This window comes from Pituophis catenifer, unplaced genomic scaffold (genome assembly GCF_029215685.1).
Source record: "Pituophis catenifer annectens isolate HBS135680 unplaced genomic scaffold, rPitCat1.0.hap2 SCAF_4, whole genome shotgun sequence".
Lineage (NCBI taxonomy): Eukaryota > Metazoa > Chordata > Lepidosauria > Squamata > Colubridae > Pituophis > Pituophis catenifer.
In genome coordinates this window covers 86,182,982-86,205,218 of record NW_027256884.1, presented here as the reverse complement: position 1 = coordinate 86,205,218, position 22,237 = coordinate 86,182,982, and the positions used below count along the sequence as shown (strand labels likewise).

General features: G+C 36.1%; 1 protein-coding gene across 1 annotated transcript in view; it reads left to right on the top strand.

Moving 5' to 3' along the window:
* Positions 1-20,970, top strand: part of ROBO1 (roundabout guidance receptor 1) — a 447,547-nt gene extending 426,577 nt beyond the window's left edge. Inside the window, exons 26-32 of the mRNA XM_070943637.1 lie at positions 133-277; positions 446-694; positions 2,716-3,125; positions 4,291-4,443; positions 17,387-17,695; positions 19,861-20,057; positions 20,949-20,970. Coding sequence (XP_070799738.1) covers positions 133-277; positions 446-694; positions 2,716-3,125; positions 4,291-4,443; positions 17,387-17,695; positions 19,861-20,057; positions 20,949-20,963 — 1,478 coding nt within the window. The 3' untranslated portion in view covers positions 20,964-20,970. The remainder of the gene's footprint in view (positions 1-132; positions 278-445; positions 695-2,715; positions 3,126-4,290; positions 4,444-17,386; positions 17,696-19,860; positions 20,058-20,948) is intronic.
* The last annotated feature ends 1,267 nt before the right edge of the window (positions 20,971-22,237 follow it).

Genomic DNA, 22,237 nt, shown 5'->3' with positions numbered 1-22,237 from the left:
CATCTTGCAATGATACTTTTATCATCATACATCCATATCTGCCTATGCCAGGTCCTTGGGAAGGACTTGATAGATGAACAAAAATGTCAACTCAGAAAAGATTTATAAGTACCGTGATACATTTCTTCACAGGGAGCCAAGGGCATAAAAAGGGTGCTAAAACCCCAAAGACATCTAAACAGGCTGGAATGAATTGGGCAGAAGTACTTCCACCACCTCCTGTACATCCACCTCCCCATAATAATAGTGAAGATTACAACCTCTCTATGAATGAAAGGTACAATAAAAATGGATTCGTAAGTCATTTTAAGTCACTTTATTCATTAAATAAAATATAGAATTAATCATTTTCGGGTTCCAAAGAAAAAGATTAAGAAGTAATAATTGAAGAGAAATACTGTATATCTGATCCATTGTATTTTTATATTGTTACATTGTTTCATAGCTATGATCATGAGATTCCTTGCCCGTTACCACCAACAAGAATGTATATACGGCAGGATGAGCTAGAAGAAGAAGATGATGAACGAGGTCCTACACCACCAATTCGAGGAGCAGCTTCATCTCCAGCAGCAGTGTCCTATAGCCACCAGTCTACTGCTACTCTAACTCCTTCTCCTCAAGAAGAGCTGCAGCCTATGCTGCAAGATTGTCAGGAAGAAATAGCCCATTTGCAACACCCACCAGACCGACGGTATGTTAATTAAAAAAGTAACTTTTTTATATTTTATGCTAATGTATTTTGTTAGAAGATATTATCTATCTGTTGTTAAGGTACTCTTGAAAGGAATTATTCATGAAGACTATAATACTTAATTTTTTCAAGGTCACGTAGTAAGTACAGATGCATAATTTGGCCATCAATGTATAAAGTGCCAAATTAATATGTCTACAGCATTATTACAAAAGCATGCTTCTCTACTGGCACAAAAGCTATTCTCATCACTCCATATTTTAAAACTCATAGCATTTAAAAAGTATAGAACAGTTGCAATGATTAGCTGATTATAGAAATAGAAAGCATGATGAATTAATTGAAAGTAATTGTTTATCATTGTTCTTTCTGCCATATAAGAGCTTAAGGCTATTGGAGAAACTGTTATTACATCCAGTACAACTTTACACAAAACACTTCATTATGGAATCTATTGTCATAATAATCGTAACAGTCTCAAAATTAGATTACCTTAATAAGAATATACTGTAGTACAAATTTATGGATGGTCAGTCAACCTATGTCTATCATCTAATCATAAATGTAACTTTTGTATTTCAAAGTTATATGTAAATGATAGCAAATGTTGAGAGTGCAATATTGGTCTTTCGTTTCGTTTCGTTTCATTTCTTTGATTGACTTGATATGAGTAGGTTTTAGATTTTTTTTCATACTTCTTATTCTGTAACATAATTTTCCCTTTCATATTTGTAAGGTTTTTTTTTTTAAGTTACAGATTTACATCCTTCCAAAGCATATACAGTCAAATGTTCAATAAATTATAACATAAACTATAAAACTTGACCTTCCATGTCACAATTTTCAGATCTAGTAATTTTTTAAACTATGGTGAATCAACTCATATTGGTCAATACTGTATGAGCTAAGTAGACCTGTGGATGACATGTCACACTATAACTGTATCTTTGACTGTGCGCATACCTTCTTTTTAGGAGACAAAAAACATGGGAATGGGAAATGTGCAAAAACTCACTGAAGAAAAATAACATATGAAGTAGTTTAGGAATTATTATTGGTTAAAATTAGCCAGGCCTTTTGCAGCATGTCTATATTTCCCCATCTCCAAAGCTTTGTTCTCTCATACATTTGGGTGTACACATATATACATATATCTTATTTTATGTTTATTTTAATGTGGATTGTAAAATGAACTGAGTATGTTTCTGAAAAATACTAAACAAAAAATAAAAAAGAAACTGCAAATACATGAAACTTTGGAAATAAAGCACTTGACAGCTCAAACAGAAGGCATGATTTATAGTCTACAACTGCATACAAGGGCTGAAATAATATTTCTCTGAAGAGTTTCAGAAGAAAATATGTTTATCTAGATAGGTTTTTAAATGAAACCAGCTTATTCTGGATGGTAATAATCAGAATCATGATGGGATTTCCGCCGCGCCCCCCCCCATGCAAATCATTTCTAGCAGGTTTTTTTGAATCAGTTTCCAAATTATCTTCAAGACAACTTCAAAATTTATGGAATATCTAATCTTTCCCGTCTCATTACTAATATAAAGGAAAAATGCAGAAAATGCTGACATTTTCCCCTGTCAGCATTAAAAGCAGTGTTTCATAATTTTTCTGAGCTTCTGGCCATTCAAATGGTTGTGCAGCACAAACAATTTGGTCTTATAAACTGTTTTATTTAAACTCTGTAAAGATAAACATATTCAAGTATAATTTATTTTTTATAAAAAAATATAAATTATCAAGCTTCATGTATTATTTTTCTGTCTACTAAATGACTACAATATCATAATTGTAAGTACTTATTTGATAAACCAAATTCAGAATTTGCAAGTTCTTGTCATTTATATCTGCTTCAGATATAACCATCTGAAGGAAAATTCTTCATTTTACTTTAGTAAACTATAACTTTGAATTACAAACCAGTATAAAACTGTATCATGTAATGAATACAAATATTAAAAATGCTATTAACATTAACATTAATTTTTTAAACTATTTGCTCACAGGCGTCAACCTGTGAGCCCACCTCCACCTCCCAGGCCTATTTCACCACCACATACTTACGGTTACATTTCGGGACCTCTTGTATCTGACATGGACACTGATGCACCAGAAGAAGAAGAAGATGAAGCAGATGTAGAAATTGTGAAGATGCAAAACAAAAGGCTTCTTTTGCGTGGCCTTGAACAGACACCTGCTTCAAGTGTGGGAGATCTGGAGAGTTCTGTGACAGGTTCCATGATCAACGGATGGGGTTCAGCCTCAGAAGATGATAACATTTCAAGTGGACGATCTAGTGTTAGTTCATCAGATGGATCCTTTTTTACAGATGCAGATTTTGCACAAGCTGTTGCAGCAGCAGCAGAATATGCTGGTCTTAAAGTAGCAAAACGTCAGATGCAAGATTCTGTGGCAGGTGAGATTTCTTGTTGTCTTTCTATATATTGCCCTCTGAAAACTATGAATCATGAAGTTCTTTTATGACAGTTATTTCTCTTTTATATGAATCCTGTGAAAAATAGATGCCGATCAAGAAAAATAGTTTCCTTGAATGGAAAACTAAATCCTTTCTGTCATATATATTGGTCTAACTTATCTTACCCTGTTTCCCCAAAAATAAGACATCCCCTGATAATAAGCCCAATCAGGCTTTTTGAGTGCATGGCAATAAGGCCAAGTGCTTATTTCAGGGTTCAAAAAAATATAAGACAGAGTCTTTATTTTGGGGTAAACACGGTAGAAAAAATGGAAAGTTGCTAATATATCTCTTTATAGCTCTTTGCAATTTTGTTAGGTAGCGGTCCAATGAAGAAGAATCATAATGATACAAAATCAATATTAAGATAAGCCTTCCAGAGTTGCCAATATGTTCCATTTTCTAGAAGGCCATGAGAGTAGATGGTATCTTTGGTTCAGGAGGTAAGCCCTTCCTAAAGAAAGTTTCCATTGTCATGTCCCTTTTTTGGCAAATCTAAGAGAAGATCTTTAATAGATATTCTCTTGTTTGGCAGGCATAGACTTTGGGAAAGATCCTCAGGTGGGGCTTTGAAAATAATAATAAATAGCATGAATTGTGTCCAGACCCAAACTGGGAACAAATTCAGTTGTACAAATACAAGAGTAGATGCCATCAGGACTATCATGAACCACTGGATTTTGTATCAAGTAGAATTGCTGAATGTCTTCAAGGGCAATCTGTTATATTACTGCTGATAATAGTGCTGCTCTGGGAAACCTGGAAAACAAAGCTTTCTATCCCAAAAAACCAAATCTAGATACATCTTGCTTGGGAAAAAAATCCCAATTAATATTCTGCAGCAGTGAATAAATCTTTATATTAACAATATTATTCAACAGTATGTTATTTTATCCAATAATTAGCAATGTTTGTTTGTTTTGTTTGTTTGTTTTGTTTGTATCACCATCACCCCAAAGCCAGAACTCTGGGCAGCTTACAATCACAATACAAAGTTATATACTTTTGTTTTTATATATAGTTCATTAATTATTGTGTTTTCAGTTACATAAGGCAATTGTCTGATTTGCGGGGAAAATCAATCAAAATGCTGTTTCTTTTCTAGGCCATAGACATTATCATGCCTCACACTGCCCTAGACCTACTAGTCCTGTCTCCACTGACAGCAATATGAGTGCTGCTGTAATTCAGAGGGTTCGACCTGCCAAAAAGCAAAAGCACCAGCAAGGACATCTGCGCAGAGAAGTCTACACAGATGGTAAACACTATTTTTAAATGAATGACTTTCCCAAGTCTTTATAATTATTTTCTAATGCTTATGCCAAATTAAAAGTATTTTAATTTGTTTCTCAAATCCATACTCATTCAATAATCATATTATAAGCATCACTATTGTTATCAACTTGTTCTTATTGTTCCTAAAATATCATATATATCAGTGGGCACTCATTTTCAGCTATTAGCTATCCCTGTAGTTGAGATCAAACCTGTAAATGGGTGCAACAGTTAGAAATGATGCATGTATAAGTTTAAAGTCTTCATTAAAAGACATCCTTCATCATCTGATTTTTTTTTTCTGTCATAGAAAAAATTTAGCATTTAGATAGCATGCAGCAAAATTATTGGATTTTTTTTATCCCTAACCATTGTATTTGTTCCATGTGGTTACTTTGTGCACCAAAAGGCAAAATCTAATCATCTCCTTTCATGCCTTCACACACAATATCGACTCCTGCTGAAAAGGTAATGCGTGTATTCTCTAGAGAATATAGGGGGATAATACAAACATTGTGATGTTGTCTAGAGACAGCCTTTAATGAAAATGCCTCAGGAGGGCCAGTTTTTATTAAACCACCTATTTCATAAAACAATCATGAATTTATGTAAGATATTTTTCCAAAGACCTGCCCATCTTGTCATGTTTTCTAAATTCACTAAAAGGGATGTAGCACAAGCATAATTCCTTCTCAACACACACACACACACACACACACACACACACAGAGAGAGAGAGAGAGAGAGAGAGAGAGAGAGAGAGAGAGAGAGAGAGAGAGAGAGAGAGAACCCTCTCCCTCCTGGTTCTCATCAACAACAATCTGATTAGGACTTTCATTACCAATCAGAAATATTTCAAAGAGGGGCATCATTTTCCATTATCATATCAAAGCCTAATATTATGGATACTTATCTAGGGTTATACAAAAGGGTTTTCCAGCCACTTCTCCCTGTGATTCCTGCCACTTGACAGAAAAATGTAATACAAAGCTCACAGCATGATGAGCAAAAGTAATTTTGCAATGAGTGGTTGTCCCTGTTAGTCTCTGTACTTCATTCTAAGTATTTTCTCTCACTAACATGTGTCTGATATTAGGCTACATTAAACACAGGCATGATCCCATGCACCTGGTTCATTTGGCTTTTACCCAGACTCCCTTTGTCATTGAAACTGAATGTCCAAAATTTATCTTATACCAAGAAATTACTAAAGCAGTTTTCTACATGCTTTTGTTTATTAGTTTTTGTTTTTTCTTTAAGTGAAATAAATAAATCTCAAAACCGTACCAGGAAGATTAAATTTATGGAAGTCCTGTAATGACGTTTTGCAGGAATTTATAGATACTTTAACTGATTTTATTAGTTTTACATGAGTGCTTCAGTGTGAGAAATCAACTAAGCATAACACCTTGACGTGAAAACATTTGCTTTGGGAGAATGCTGGATAAGAAATATTTTCAAGAGCATTATAAAATTATTTTTTTCTGATAAAAATAAACAGTGATAAGATTCATCTAGTGCCACTATTTTTTAAAACTACTGCATAATTCTTTTGTAGAGAACTGCATACTTCTGTGGAGTAACTGAAACTAACCTCTAATATATTTGCTGCATCATCAATAGGGACCATTTACTTATTGAGTACATTATGTAATTGGGCATGAATGTGCTTGTGCTGTAATGAAGTCTAGAACATGATAAACACAAGTAAAATGTTATTCTTATATTTGCCATCTTAATAGCAAATCTTTTGAAATTCAGATCAGTATATTATTAAATATGTGCTTGAAAATCAAGCAAGTATTGAATGCATAAAGTGTTGTTGTAAAACAATAATAGTCCTGTTGGATCAGACCAAGACTAATTTAGCATTCCATTTTTCTTTGTGAATACCAGTTTTCCTAGAAAAGACGTTAGACAAAATAACTAGCCCACAATTTCCCATCTTTCTCCTTAGTCCCTTTCTGAAAATGTGAGTAATGCTGGTTACCATCCTTTCCTCTGGCATTAATCCTGACTTGAAAGACTAATGGCTCCTAAAGGAGCCACTGATGATCGGGTCTTTTTGACCCTCTTCTCCAATGAACAGTCCTCCGGCCCAAATACATCGACCTACCTTGTAGGATTTGTTATGCTTTATTTAAGATAATATTCCTCTCTATCCAGAGGTGATGAATCAGGAAACTGCAGCTGGATCAGGAATGCAGCCAGTTCTGAGCTCCGCCACTGGATTAGGATTGTTCACTTCTCTTGCAGTAGCAAGAATGCAGTCCATAGCCCAGAATGCTACAGCAGTAATTCTTTTCCTCCAAAACACACAGTCTCTCCCTTCCCTTTCAGTCTGCTTCTGTCTTTTCCCCCTCTGATCTGCTGGAACCTCTGTTCTGGTCCTGTTAGACCTCTCAGCGGCTTTTGATACCATCGACCATGGTATCATGCTGCACCGGTTGGAAGAGTTGGGGATGGGGGGCACCGTGTTACGATGGTTCTCCTCTTTTCCCTCCGACTGGTCGCAGTTCGTGTTGGCAGGGGGGCAGAGGTCGACCTCGAGGCCTCTTATATGTGGAGTGCCTCAGGGGTCGGTCCTCTCGCCCCTCCTGTTCAACATTTATGTGAAGCCGCTGGGCGAGATCATCCGTGGCTTTGGGGTGAGATACCATCAGTACGCTGATGACACTCAGCTGTACATCTCCACCCCAGGCCACCCCAACGATGCCCTTGAAGTGATGTCCCAGTGCCTGGAGGCTGTACGGATCTGGATGGGGAGGAACAGGCTCAAGCTCAACCCTTCCAAGACTGAGTGGCTGTGGTTCCCGGCATCCCGATATAGTCAGTTGACTCCATCACTGACTATTGGGGGCGAGTCTTTGGCCCCCACAGAGAGGGCTCGCAATCTGGGAGTCCTCCTGGATACGCAGCTGTCCTTGGAGGAACATCTGACGGCTGTAGCCAGGGGGACCTTTTGTCAGGTTCGCCTGATCTGCCAGTTGCGGCCCTTTCTTGATCGGGATTCCCTGTGCACAGTCACTCATGCCCTCATAACCTCTCGCCTTGATTACTGTAATGCTCTCTACATGGGGCTCCCCTTGAAGAGCACCCGGAGGCTCCAACTGGTCCAGAACGCAGCAGCGCGGGTAGTGACGGGAGCAGCGTGGTGCTCCCATGTAACACCGCTCCTGCGTGAACTGCACTGGCTCCCGATGGTCTTCCGAGTGCGCTTCAAGGTGTTGGTTATCATCTTTAAAGCGCTCCATGGCATAGGGCCTAGCTATCTTCGAGACCGCCTGCTGCCACCGACGACCTCCCATTGACCCGTGCGCTCCCACAGAGAGGGCCTCCTCGGGGTGCCATCAGCCAAACAATGCAGGCAGGTGACCCCCAGGGGGAGGGCCTTCTCTGTGGGGGCACCCACCCTCTGGAATCAGTTGCCCCCAGAGATAAGGAGAATCCATGACCTCAGTGCCTTCCGCCGTGCCCTTAAAACCTTCTTTTTCCAACAAGCCGGGCTGGCCTAATTCTTTTTAAGTGTTTTTAATTGTTTTGTTTATCGTTTTAATTAATGGGGCCAAATCTATATATATATTTTAACTGTATTTTAATATTTGTATTTGATGTTTTTATTTGGCTGTTCACTGCCCTGAGTCCTCAGGGAGAAGGGCGGTATACAAATTCAAAATAAAATAAAATAAATAAATAAAAATTTCTACTTTCCTGCACTTTGATTCCAATTTTTCCCCTCGAGACTTCTTCTCTCTTCAAGTCACCTCATATCCCTTCTCAGACTTTAAGGGATGAGGTTCTAGCCACCAGCCAATCAGGAAGCACTAGCTAACTAGCAGTGGTGAAATTCTACTGGTTCGTACCAGTTCGGGCGAACCAGTAGTGATAAAAGTTACTGGTTCGGCAAACCGGTAGTAAAAAAAAAAAGCTACTGGTTGGTCCAAACTGATATTTCCGATGATCAGTTGTGCCGCACGATTTATATTCGCTAGAAAGCAGAAAATCCTGTTTTCTAGCGAATCTAAATAGCATGGCACAGCTGTTCCCTCTCTTGCTGTCCTACTTACCTTGTTAAGCATCTTTTTTATGCACAAAGCACACGTTTGGTGTGCACGCATGCATGCACAGCATGCATTTGGTGCACACTGCGCATGCACACGCACACTGCATTTAGCACACACTGTGCATGTATGGGCAGAGAACCAGTGGCAAACCACGAAGAGTTTCACCACTGCTAACTAACCTATCAAAGATCGGCTGCTTGCAATCAATCACAGAAGCTCTTATCGAGATGGAAGAGCCAGAACAGCTCAGAGAGTAGAGAAACATAGCAGCAGCTGTAAATCTTTGCATAATTTGCTATATGAAAATGCTGCTGATAAAGCAGGATATGCTAATTGTTTATTATTTTGGTAGAGGATCACCTATTTCACATTTGAAATGAATAAGAATTTTCAGATTGATGTCATCAGAATCCCTTTTTTGTTTTTTGGTTATAGCAATTGATTTTCTATAATAAAAAAAATTGTAGGATAAAAGGGATCTTGGAGATCATCTTACTCAACCTTCCACAAAGAATCTACCACTATAGTAGGTCCTGAGACATACCCATCCAGGTTTTGTTGAAATATTTCTAATGAAGACCATTTCATTAACTCAAGAGGCCCTCTGTTCTGCTGTTGCACAGTTTTGTCACTAAGAAACATTTTCTGATGTTTAGTCAAAATTGAATGTGCATCAGGAAAACAGTGGAAGGGAATCTTGGCAATGACAGGACTGCAATGAATTCCTGGCTTTAACAGAGAAAAATGGAAGTTCAGAAAATAGCACATTCAGTTCAGTAAAAGAAAGATAAGCAGGAGTTCCGAGTGTGCCAGGTATGGGTGAAAGGTTTCAAGAAGTGTTCTATTTTGCACAGTTATCAGGTATAAGAGAAGGCAGAAACCTGTGGCAAAGAATATCATATTCTGTGATATTTTTTACCACAGAATATCAGAATTCTAGAGGTTTCCTTTCTTAGAAAACAGAAAAGAAAAACAGAGAATATTTTTGGATTGAAGAAGAAAAGGGAAGGAGGACTAAATAATTACCATACACAGAGATTTTGTTCCTGAAGGCCAGGATTAGCTTGTTTCTTCAAAACTTGGAAGAGAAAGACGATAGGAGTTGTTATCAGTAATTGCTTTGCAGTAGTCTTTGGCTGGGTGTGTTCACTTTGTTACTTGGCTTGCTAAAATCACAGTTGTTCAGGAATCAGGGACTCAAATCAGTTCAAAGGGTGAGTATTGTGTATATCTTTTTGTCTGATTCTGGAATCAGCTAATCAGGTGAAGACAGCTGGCTCTCCCAGGATTCAAATGCAGCCAAGGATCCAAGACAATTGTTCCTCTAAAATCTAAGGAGCCATTGTACATTGTACTTTTCGTCAGGTCCGCCTGATTCACCAGTTGCGTCCCTTTCTGGATCGGGACTCCTTACGCATGGTCACTCATGCCCTCGTCACTTCCCGCCTGGACTAATGCAATGTTCTCTACATGGGGCTCCCCTTGAGGAGCACCCAGAGGCTCCAACTGGTACAGAGTACAGCCGCACGGGTGGTTATGGGAGCGACATGGCGTTCCCATGTAACACCTCTCCTGCGCGAGTTGCACTGGCTCCCGGTAGTCTTCCGGGTGCGCTTCAAGGTTTTGGTTACCACCTTTAGAGCACTCCAAGGCTTAGGACCTGGATACTTACAGGACCGCCTGCTGCCACCAATAGCCTCTCACCGGCTAGTACGCTCTCACAGAGAGGGGCTCCTCAGGGTGCCGTCGGCCAAACAGTGTCGGCTGGTGGCCCCCAGGGGGAGAGCCTTCTCTGTGGGAGCACCTGTTATTTGGAATGAGCTCCCCCCGGAGATATGGAGGATCCCGGATTTACGCACCTTCCGCCGCACCCTCAAGACCTTTTTATTCCAACAGGCTGTCCTGGCCTAACTTTCCCTTTTAAACAGTATGAGTAATTTTAAATCTGTTTTTAAATATGGGGATGTTTTAATTCGTCTCGGGCCAAATAGTTTAATACATTTTTATACTGTTTTAAATTTTATAATCTGTGTGTTTTATCTTTTTGGCTGTTCACCGCCCTGAGTCCTTCAGGAGTAGGGCGGTATATAAATATAAATATAAATATAAATATAAATATAAATATAAATATAAATATAAATATAAATATAAATATAAATATAAATATAAATATAAATAAATAAATAAATAAATAAATAAATACATAGATACATACATACATACATACATACATACATACACACACACATACACACACACACACACATACATACATACATACTAAGTTCAGCTCATGACTCTATTTATGCCCAGCCCATTGGAAGACCCTAACAGTCTTCAACTCAGATTTCCTGAGGTAAAATCCACTCTAGGCTGGTGGGTCTGGCCTCAGACAACTCAAATCTGGCTTCAGAGGAGGTAAAAAGGTAATCCCCCCCCCAGAGGCAAAAGATTAGTAAATGAAGGAGAGAAAGCTTTCTAAAGTTCAGTTATGGAAAGAAATAAAAAAGGAGATGAGATGAGTGGGGTTTTCCTTCTTTTATACATGTGTGCCTTGAGATGCACATATTACAAGTTCAGATAGTCCTTTTGAGAAATAGAAAACAAAAAAATAACAGAATTGAATGAAAGAGATTGCAAAAGAAGCAAAACGTGGGAAAGGTTGATCCATGTGATTCTCTTGGGTTAAAGGTGTTTCCCCTAGCCTGAATAAAAGACTTACTCAAAGCTTTATGGCTCTGAAAAGATTTCCCAGGCTTCTTTTAATTAACAACAACATTCTAAGGAATAGCAGTTAAATATGCCTATTGATCTTACAAAGGAAAGTTGTAGGATGAATTTATATTTCTGACAATACTTTTCTAAACAGATATCTTTTTGCAACATCTTCCAATGTTTTACCAAAACTTGGTAATAAATACCAATCAAGCTGAAGGATATACAGTTTTATTTCGTAAAAATCTTTTGAGTGATTTTTAACATAATTTTACTGGAATTACGTACAGTATGCAAGGGCCTTATGAAAAGGGCTGTTGAAGGCATCTTGCTTTTTTTGAAAATACTTGGATCCTTTTCCCAAACTCCTTCTAGTACATAAGTGTATTAATTTTACTGTAGAAAGATACTATCCACTGCAACCAGAAGTTTTGGCTATCTCATTTTCAGTAAGACTACTAGCTTTAATGGCAAATTACTGAAGTGTAATATATTGAATATTGTGTGACTGTACTTCAGAACTTTCAGGAATTTAATCAGGTGCCACAGTGCACCATTCATTACTACTTAACAATCCCATCATCCGCAGTACTATTGGTACTAAATGCAAATTACCTGTTACACTATTTCAGGATATAGTTTTTTAGTGATGTTTTTTTGTGTGTGTCAAATGGAAGATCAGACTGCCTGAAATATTGAATCTAAGCATTAGCTGAAACACAATAGGACGCAATACCCAGTATCAAAGACTTTTTGAAGCTCTACAAGACCAATCCTGAGTAATGCAAAATAGTAAGCTAGCTGTTCATATGGATGTGTTGGCCGTTTATAAATGTGGTGATCAAATGTTTGATGCCAGTAGTAAGAAAACAAGACTCTGTTTTAAAGCAGCTAATTCATATTGCCTTACCTTCTGACTGAAGACATGACTCCTTGCAGCAGGGGCTAACATCTGAAATATTTTTAAGGAGCTATTTACATTTACTTCATTAAATTTACAACAGAATAGTTAGATTGATTTTCTTTCTTCAGAATTAATTTTCCCATGGTTTTTGTATTCCCCCCCCCCCTGTACAATTTTGTTGAAAATTGCAGTTCTTTTTTTTCTAAATGTACATATGGAAGATTTTCCCTGTAGGACATGCTATCAAACAGAACCAGTTAATTGTTTTTCTTAAGCAAGCAGCAATATGCAGACATGAATAAATGAAATAGTTGAACGCAGCTGACCTTTTCCAGTTACCTCTGAGTTCCATATATTGGTTTGATGTCACTCTGTGATTTATTTTTTATTTCTCACCATGGAGGCCTCCATTTTCTTTTTTAATAACTAAGTGTGCCTGTTTGCTGCAGATGAAGCAGATTGATTCTGGATTTTCTCTGTGAGTTGAGCTGTTAAATAAATACCACAGGGGTGAAATAGTGTTGACCTCTGAAAAGTTTCCTTTTTTATTTGAAGGATTCCTCTCAGCAAGGAATGATGTGTTGTAATGAATGTTTCTCTACCTTCTCTGCAGGTTTTGATAAAGCTTTCTATAAAGAGCATAACTCTTTATGCCAATCGTTACTAGCATATACCAAATTATTATTATTATTATTATTATTATTATTATTATTATTATTATTATTATTATTATTTATTGGTTAATCTTTAGTGAGATTCACAGCCTTTGAGGCTGGTTAATAGCTCAGCAGCTCGAGTCCTAACCAAGGACCTAGGAACTGTTAAGGTATCGTTGGAGGATGTAAGCTGTTCCGAGTAAGGTGGTTTTTTGTAGAGTCAAAATGTTCAAGTCCGGCAAATTTAGAATTTCTAAATAGCGGGGTAGCCCTTTGGGTATTGCTCCGAGGGCTCCAATTACAATCAGGACAACACACGATTTCTTTTTCCACAGTCGCTCAACTTCAATTTGTAAGTCCCGGTACTTTGTGATTTTTTCTTGCTGCTTATCTTCAATTCGTGCATCACCAGGTATTGCAATGTCAATGAACCATACTTTTTTCTTTTCAACTATTGTTATGTCAGGTGTGTTGTGGACCAAGTGCCTGTCAGTCTGAATCCTAAAGTCCCACAAGATCTTGAGTTTCTCATTCTCTAAAGCTTTCTCAACCTGATGTTCCCAGTGGTTTTTGCTGTACTCAAATCCAAACTTCTGGCACAATTTCCAGTGAATGATTTTAGCAACACGATCATGGCATTGTAGGTAGTCAGTTTGTGAAATTTTGCTGCACCCACTGATCAGGTGGTCAACTGTCTCTTCTTTTTCATTGCAGAGGCGGCATTTGCTGTTGGTGGTAACATGTTGAATTTTTGCCTTCATACAGTTTGTGGCTAGGGCTTGTTCTTGAGCTGCCAAAATAAAGCTTTCTGTTTCTTTTTTCAGTACTCCTGATCTTAACCAGTTCCAAGTTAGTTTCTGGTCAGCTTTACCTTCAATACTTTTCAAGTATTGGCCATGCAGAGCTTTGTGTTTCCAATTTTCAGCTCGCTGCTCAATTACTTCTTTCTTATATTCTGCTTTTGTTTTAGTTGTCTTTAAAAGGCCTCCTTTATTTACTTCCTTAATCATTGGTTCTTCACTTTTCTGGATGTAACCATTCAAGCTGCATTTTTCTTCTTCCACAGTCTGCTTTACTTGTAGGAGTCCTCGACCACCCTCTGCTCTTGGTAAATATAATCGGTCAACATCACTTTTAGGGTGCAAGGCATGATTCATTGTCATAAGCTTCCTTGTTTTTCTGTCCAAATTGTCTAACTCCATCTGGGTCCAGTCAATTATTCCTGCAGAGTATCTAATCACAGGTATAGCCCAGGTATTTATGGCTTTTATGATGTTTCCTCCACTCAATTTGGACATTAATATCTTACGAATTCGTCGAATGTACTTGGCTGAAGTTAATTCCTTGACTTTATTATGCATTAAGTCAGAGGCTTCTAAAATTCCCAAGTACTTGTAGCCTTCTTCTGATTTTACTGCCTTTATCATTTCTTCATTCTCTAGTTCTATTCCATCCTCTTCTATGATCTTGCCTGCTTTGGTTGCTATTGTTGCACATTTGTCAATTCCAAACTGCATACCAATGTCTTGGCTGAATTCTTTTGTGTTTTCAATTAATAAATTCAGTTCAGCTTTTGTTTTACCAAACAGCTTCAAATCATCCATGTACATCAAGTGCGAGATTTTCAGTCCTTTCTTTGCAAGTTCGTATCCACAGTTCATCTTCTTCAAAATGATTGTCAGTGGTAGCATTGAGAGTATAAAAAGTAGGGGTGAAAGGGAATCGCCCTGGAAAATGCCTCGTTTAATTTCAATAATAATAATAATAATAATAATAATAATAATAATAATAATAATAATTTATTATTATTATTATTATTATTATTATTATTATTATTATTATTATTATTATTATTTTACAAAATATATTAGTACTGAATTAATTTCCCTTAAATTGAATCAACATTTTATCATGTTTCTTCCTAACATATGGTTGGTTACAGTATACCATAAAAGAATAATTATTATGTAACTGAATTTTACAACTTTATTTTATAACTAAATTATACAGAACATGCAAGTGCTACCAGAGATTAGCAAACACATAAATGTTCTCACTGAGCCTTTATGTATTTTGAGAGCATCACTTATTAAAGTATGAAAGAAGAGCCTGTAAAGGACAGTCTTAGTTTACAGTATTGGGAGGTCAGTATGAGACAAAGCACTTTCAGCACCAATTCAACCTGGTGCTCTTCTGAAGATTTAGGGTACAATGTTTTAATGGCTGTATAACTGAGTTACCCTTAAGCTGGTAAATATAGGTTGTTATCTCATTTCTGGCAACTAACAGCTGAGGGAGACTAGTATTCAATTATTACCACTTACTCTTAACAACAACAAAGCTAGCAGAGGTGATAGTATTCCAGCTCAGCTATTTAAAATCCTAAAAGACGATGTTATTGAAATGCTGCACACAATACGCCAACAAACTCAACACTGGACAAAGGATTGGGAAATGGCAGTTTACATTTCAATTGCAAAGAAGGGCAGTGCCAAAGAATGTGTCATTGCGTTTTTTTTATTTACCAGCTGAGCTCTCATTTCTGGACTATCAGACTTTCCGTAGCTTGCCAAGAATCCTTATCAGTAAGCTAAACTGCGCATGTCATCCACCCACATTCCTTCTCACACTTTTCTTTCCTTTCTTCTCTTGCCAAGAAAGGTCCGGCTGAGAAATAGCCGGCACAAACTTTTGCAAAAATGTAACAATTAATTTCTTTAGATAGTTAGATGTTTTATTTTCTTTATAACAAATAAATGAGTTTAATTAGAAGATATATCTTCGGATTTTGTTTTCTTAAAGTATGCTTGCAAGGAAAAGTCTCGATCCACTCCTCTTAATCAAGGTGCGATTATCCCAAAGGCAGAATGGGATTAATCAGCACCCTGACAGAATGTTCAAACTACCACACAATTTGTGCTTATTTCACATTCTAGAAGATTATGCTTAAAATCCTAGGCTTCAGCAGTATGTGAACTGAGAACTACCAGAAGTACAAGTTGGGTTTCAAAGAGGCAGAGGAATTAAAAAGCAAATTGCCAACATTTGCTGGACTATGGAAAAAGGAAAAGAGTTCCAGACTAACATCTACTTCTGCTTCATTGACTATGCTAAAGCCTTTGATTTTTCTGCTTTACAACAAACTATGGCAAATTCTTAAATGGGAGTGCCAAACCACCTTACCTGTCTCATGTGAAACCTGTATGCAGGTCAAGAAGCAACAGTTAGAGCCAGACATGAAACAACTGATTGGTTCAAAATAGGGAAAATAGTACAAGAAGACTATATATTGTCACTGAACTTATTTAACTTACACGCAGAACACATCATGCGAACTGCTGGGCTGGATGAATACATGTTAGAGTTAAGATTGTCAACCTCAGTTATGCAGACAGTACCATTCTAATGGCAAAAAATGAAGTGGAACTGAAGAGCTTTTTGATGAGGGTGAAAGAGGAAAGTGCAAACGTTGACTTGAAACTCAACATTAAAAAAACTAAGATCATGGCATTCAGTCCCATCACTTCCTGGCAAATAGAAGGGGAAGAAATGGAACTAGTGACAGATTTTATTTTCTTTGCTCCGACATCACTGCTGACTGCAGCCATAAAATTAAAAGACACTTGCTCCTTGGGAGGAAAGCATTGGCAAACCTAGGCTGCGTATTAAAAAACAGAGACATTACCTTGCTGAGAAAGGACTGTATAGTCAAAGCTGTGGTTTTCCAGTAGAAATGTGAGAGTTAGATCAAAAGGAAGGCTGAATGCTGAAGAATTAATGCTTTCAAATTGTGATGTTGGAGAAGACTCTTGAGAGTTGCTTGGACTGCAAAGAGATCAAATCAGACAGTCCTAAAAATTCAACTCTGACTATTCTTTGGAAGGACAGATACTGAAGTTAAAGCTCAAATACTTTGGCCACATAATGAGAAGAGGTAATTCATTAGAAAAGATCCTGATGATGGGAAGTATTGATGGCCAAAGGAGAACAGGATGCAGAGGGTGAGATGGTTTGATGATGTCATCAGCACAATGAACATGAATTTGAGCAAACGCCAGGAGACAAAGAAGGATGGGGAGTATAGCTTGCTATGGTTCATGGAGTCACAAAGAGTCAGATACAACTTAGTGAATGAGCAACAAAAACCATAAATATTGAATTAATAACTGGATTTTATGTACTTACTCTGTAATATGCTTTAAATACGTTTTAAGCTTTTGAGACAAGGCAATATTTGATAGACAACTGTATTTCTTGAAATATTGTACATTTCTCAATAAATGACATTTTTAATCTTAAAGCTTGATACCTACTGTAGTCTTAAGGGTGTTTAGATATAAAAATTGTTTAATTTTCAATTGTTTAATTATTAAAATGCAATTATTATTATGTGAGAATGACATAATCCAGAACCGTAGTTTTACAATCCTACAGCAAATATTTGAATTGAACCTAGGTGAGGCATGTTTAATAAATGTGTTCTCAGAAGATTTCAAAATGTATGAAAACAATAAAAAGCAAAGATTTAATTGTAAACTTAAATTTGTTATATTTATCGAATAATTTTCCCTTTTCTCCCATTTGTAGATCTACCGCCCCCACCAGTGCCACCTCCAGCTATAAAATCTCCTACTGCCCAGTCCAAATCTCAAGTGGATATACGACCTGTGATGGTGCCAAAGTTGTCCTCTATAGAACCAAGAACAGAAAGAGCAGTTGAAAGAAAAGGAATAGGCTATAAGGGAAAAGAAGGCTCTGATGGCTGTCAGCATTCTGATATGTGGACATGTTCAGGGGAGCGTAGAGAATCACAGGAACAGCAAAGTGATAGTAAGCTAAGAGGAAACAAACCAGCAAGACGAGATGGCACACCAGCAAAAACACATCTTCCCCCAGGTGAATTAATACATTGATTTTATTTCCAATATTTATGAATGACTATATTGCATGTTAACACTTAGATACTAAAGCATATTTCACACTGGCATAAAAATTTCGAGGGGGATTATGCATAGCACAGTATCTTGAATCTTTAAATTATATAGTAGTAAAAAAACAAATACTACAAAACACTATTCAACAGGAAAGAAATTAAACAATTGATAAATCCTAATTTTCTCCTATGAAGTGTTGTGTACTTACCTCTTCTAGGTTATCTCAATGACCATATTTTCCCGACTTCTTTAAAAGCATATTCCTAGAAGCAAAAAAATAAGAAAACAAAACACAAATTCAGCCCTTTGGTAACAGCGAAATAGGATGACAAAATGAAAGTTATTTATCATCCACCTAAGTGGGTAATGGAGACAATAAATATTGAACAAGGAAATCATTTATAAGTCATTTATATTGAGGTGGTCTGTTTTTCTAGAATAATCAGTAAGGTCTACAATAAAAATACCTACAGTCCTCAGTATAAAATGTTATCCAGGCTAGCTCTTGATATCAGCTAACTTGAACATGAAAGAGCATACTAGAAATTGAGTAAATTACATAAATGAACACCAAAGCAAGATGTATGTGACAGTGGGTTAGGATAAGTCAGTAGGAAGTTACTCCACTATTTTGTACCTTTTGCTTTACAATTTATATATTAATGGCAAAAAGCAAGTGGTAAATTGAAAGCACTGTTAATGACTAATTTATTATCTTCTAAAACAATCTTTAAAATGCTAGGAAAAAGCTTTGTGCGTTGATTAATGATTCATAGAATTTTTGAGTTAGAAACTTCACAATGTATATCTTTCTTACTTTATGTATTTATGTCAATAATAAATCTTCACTTCATAAAACTAATCCTAGCAACATCTATCTAAACATCTATTGGAATCACCGTATTTAAGATAAAATGACAGTTCTGGAAGTCCAAGAACTAAGTAAGGTTTAGATTAACAACTATATATAGTAAAAGATGAGGCAGCACATACTTTTTATTCAATAAATATTCAAAGTTGAGTATTTGCCATTCTCTAATACAAATGGCTTTTAGTATCCAGTTATTGCAAATACTGAAATAAATGGGTTAGTGATCTCAGATTATAATCTATTCAGAGGCATAAATATATACTATTAGATTACATAATAGAACTTGTTGCTTATGGCCATTGTATGTCTATTGTTAGTTATCTTTAAATTTATTGGCAGTCAGAATAATTCATTCCCATTATTTTCCGGTTTGATACTTTTAAAAGTGACAATAATAGTCCTGAATATATGCACATACATCCATATACACACACTATTTTACCTCACACTTCCTCTTTCTCCCTGACACACAAAGACAACCCATTTTCAAAGAACAATATCACAGGATCACTACGTTCATATTGTTTTTGCTATTGTGAATGAGGGGATAGGTGTGTATGATAAGGAATTGTTCAATGAATTGACATGAACCAATTTATTTGTGTGTTCTCGACTTGTCTGCTGATCAAAAAATAATTTTCTTTCCTGGCACTTCATAGATGAGAACAACAAACATCACCAAGTTATTTAAATATCCAAGGGGGAAGGAAGAGAGAGAATTTGATCAAAGTTAATAATAGATTATTATTTTGTTTGTTTGTTTTCCACATTTCTCAACCAATCTTCCATTTCTCTCAGTGAGGGACCAAAATATGATACCAAAATATTATTCACCAAACTTTATCTAAATCAGTTTTTATAAGTTTTGTAAGACCACTAAAAGGCAGCTAAACTAACCTTAAGGGGGAGAATTTACTATAACTTTACACCACTGAAAACCAATACCCACAGGTGCTTCATGCAGTTTGTTATAGAATTACTGTATTGCATGATTTAATTCTGAGTGTTGGAGATGATCCTGTAAATCCCTGAATGCCAAATCATATGGTGCTTTATAACAATCAACCTCCAAAGTCTTACCAACTTGGAACATAAACAGATAATTTTTCCATTCAAGAGGATCTTTCTATTTGACTTCAAAGTTTTTCAGAGTCTTTCTTTAAATCAATTTGATCTGAACTCATTTAAAAATATACTTGCTGGGTATGTGAGCATTTTATCTAAGGCATTGCTAACATATGTGCATATCTTTTTAGAGGATATCTTGCCATACTGTAGACCAACATTTCCAACATCTAATAATACCAGAGATCCTAGTTCTTCAAGCTCAATGTCATCCAGAGGATCAGGAAGTAGACAAAAGGCAGAGCAAGCAAATTTAAGTCGAAGGAATATTGCAGAAATGCAGGTATTTGGAACTTATGAACAAGGAGAAGATGAAGATGAATTGCAGGTAATAGGAGTTTCAGTAGTTATTAGAAATATGAAAATCTTTGTGGAAACCTGAAAGTTTGTCCTCAAAGCAGAACATCCTTTTATTGATAGTTTACAGAATTTTAGTTATAGTAGAAAAATTATAATTACTGTTGTATTGTAGTTTCATATTTATTTAAAGCCCAGTAAATCTATAAAATGTTGGACTTCTTTACAGGTTTTGCTCTTTATTATCAATATACGATATACAGTTTGAAATGTATAATGGTGTATCATACAATCATAAAAATCAAGGCATTGAAATTTAAATATTATATTAGAGCCATAATTATGATAAAGAAGTAATTATTGTACTTCCTGATTAGAAGAACCATTTGAAAACAAAAATCTAATTACAGTCTTATGACCACAATTGAGCCCAAAATTTCTGTTGTTAAATGAGACTTTTGTTAAATGAATATTACTCCATTTTGTGACCTTTGTTGTTGTTAAGTGAATTATTGCAGTTGTTACGTTAGTAACATAGTTAAATGAATCTGGCTTCCCCATTGATTTGCTTGTCACAAAAAGTGATCACATGATTCCAGGACACTGCAACACAGTCATAAATATGAGTCAATTGCCAAGCATCTGAATTCTGATCACATGACCATGAGGAGGCCACAATGGTCATAAGTGTGAAAACTAGTCATAACTCACTTTTTTCAGTGATGATATAATTTTGAACGGTCACTTAATGAACTGTGGTAAATCAAGGACTACCTGTATTTAAAAGAATTTTTTAAAAACTTACATAATGTTTTGGCTACTTCTTATATTTGACTTTTTTTTATACATACAATTTCTGAAATGGGGCATAAAAATACTTTGAGAAATATAATGCATAGTAATTTTTGTTATTGCTTTACAGGAGACCGAAAGCTGAAGAAGAGATGTACTGTAACACATTTCTGAAACTTAATCACAAAGATATCACTTAAGATGCCTCAAGTCTGATGATATTTGATGCCAGAAAGAATAATGTTCAGTGCAATCAGAATGAACACTTTTTCATGTTTTTTGTCTTATTGTCAGAATCTTTATTTTAAAGCTCTTTTAAAAATCTAATTATTAATATCCCATGTTTATTTTAGATAATGGAGAGGGCGTTTGATCTGTCCATGAGACCAATTAAGCTGCTTTTTTTTTGGTGCTATGTTTTTGGACAAAAAAAAGAAAGCCATTGTTTTCTTTCATTGGAAACAAAGCAGTACAATGTAGAAAAGTCATGACTTGCATTTATAAACCCTTATAAAAGGCATAGTCAACCTGATACTTTTCCAGACGTTTTAGATTAAAACTCCCATAAATCAATAGTTAAGAATTATGGGTACTAGGTTGTCCCCACCTGGTGTAAACTGCCACTGATAAACCAATAAAATGTTGCAAATAATTACATCTATGCAGAAGACACAATGTTATTATACAGGCTGTATTGCTGTCTGTGGCGTTGTATTGTTTTCCACCAGTCACATCCCTTTGTTATCAAAATACAAATTTATTCAATTTGGATTATGGTGGCATATTGTGTAAATACATAAACAGTTTTTGAATTCCTTTAGTAATTTAATTTGTCTAGAGCCTAATCCATTTAATCATTGCATTCTTTACTGCAAGTGTTCTTTAGGATAGGAAGAAAGCATGTCAGTGAGAACTTGGCAGTTACATTATAATTTAAGTTTATCAGAAGAGTCAAGCAGTTGTTGGCCTCAATCAATGCTATTTAAATTAGTTTTAAAAAGCAATGGACATTTTACACTATCATTCAGAAAGATATCAACCTGACTGGCCCAAATCTCAGACCTCTACTTTATAGTGTCAATTTACCTTAAATAAAAAAAAAAGTGCCACTTAATGGTTGTTTGGTTCGTGGGGTTTCTTTGGGGGAGGGTATGTTTGGATTTTTTTTAATGCACTGTTTATCTTTTTTTTTTTTTTTTTGGTTTTAAAAGCACAATCACTAAACTTTATTTGTAAAACATTGTAACTATTAATAGTTTTTGTCTTACTGTAAGATGCTAAGACTTTGTGTTCTTTTTTCATACTTTGTTAATGTTCTGTGTTTGTATTGGAAATATTTGAATGCTTCACAGATGATAAAGGTAGTAAGCTTAAGAATGGACCATAAGCAGAACATTATATCATCTTAAGGATTTAAAA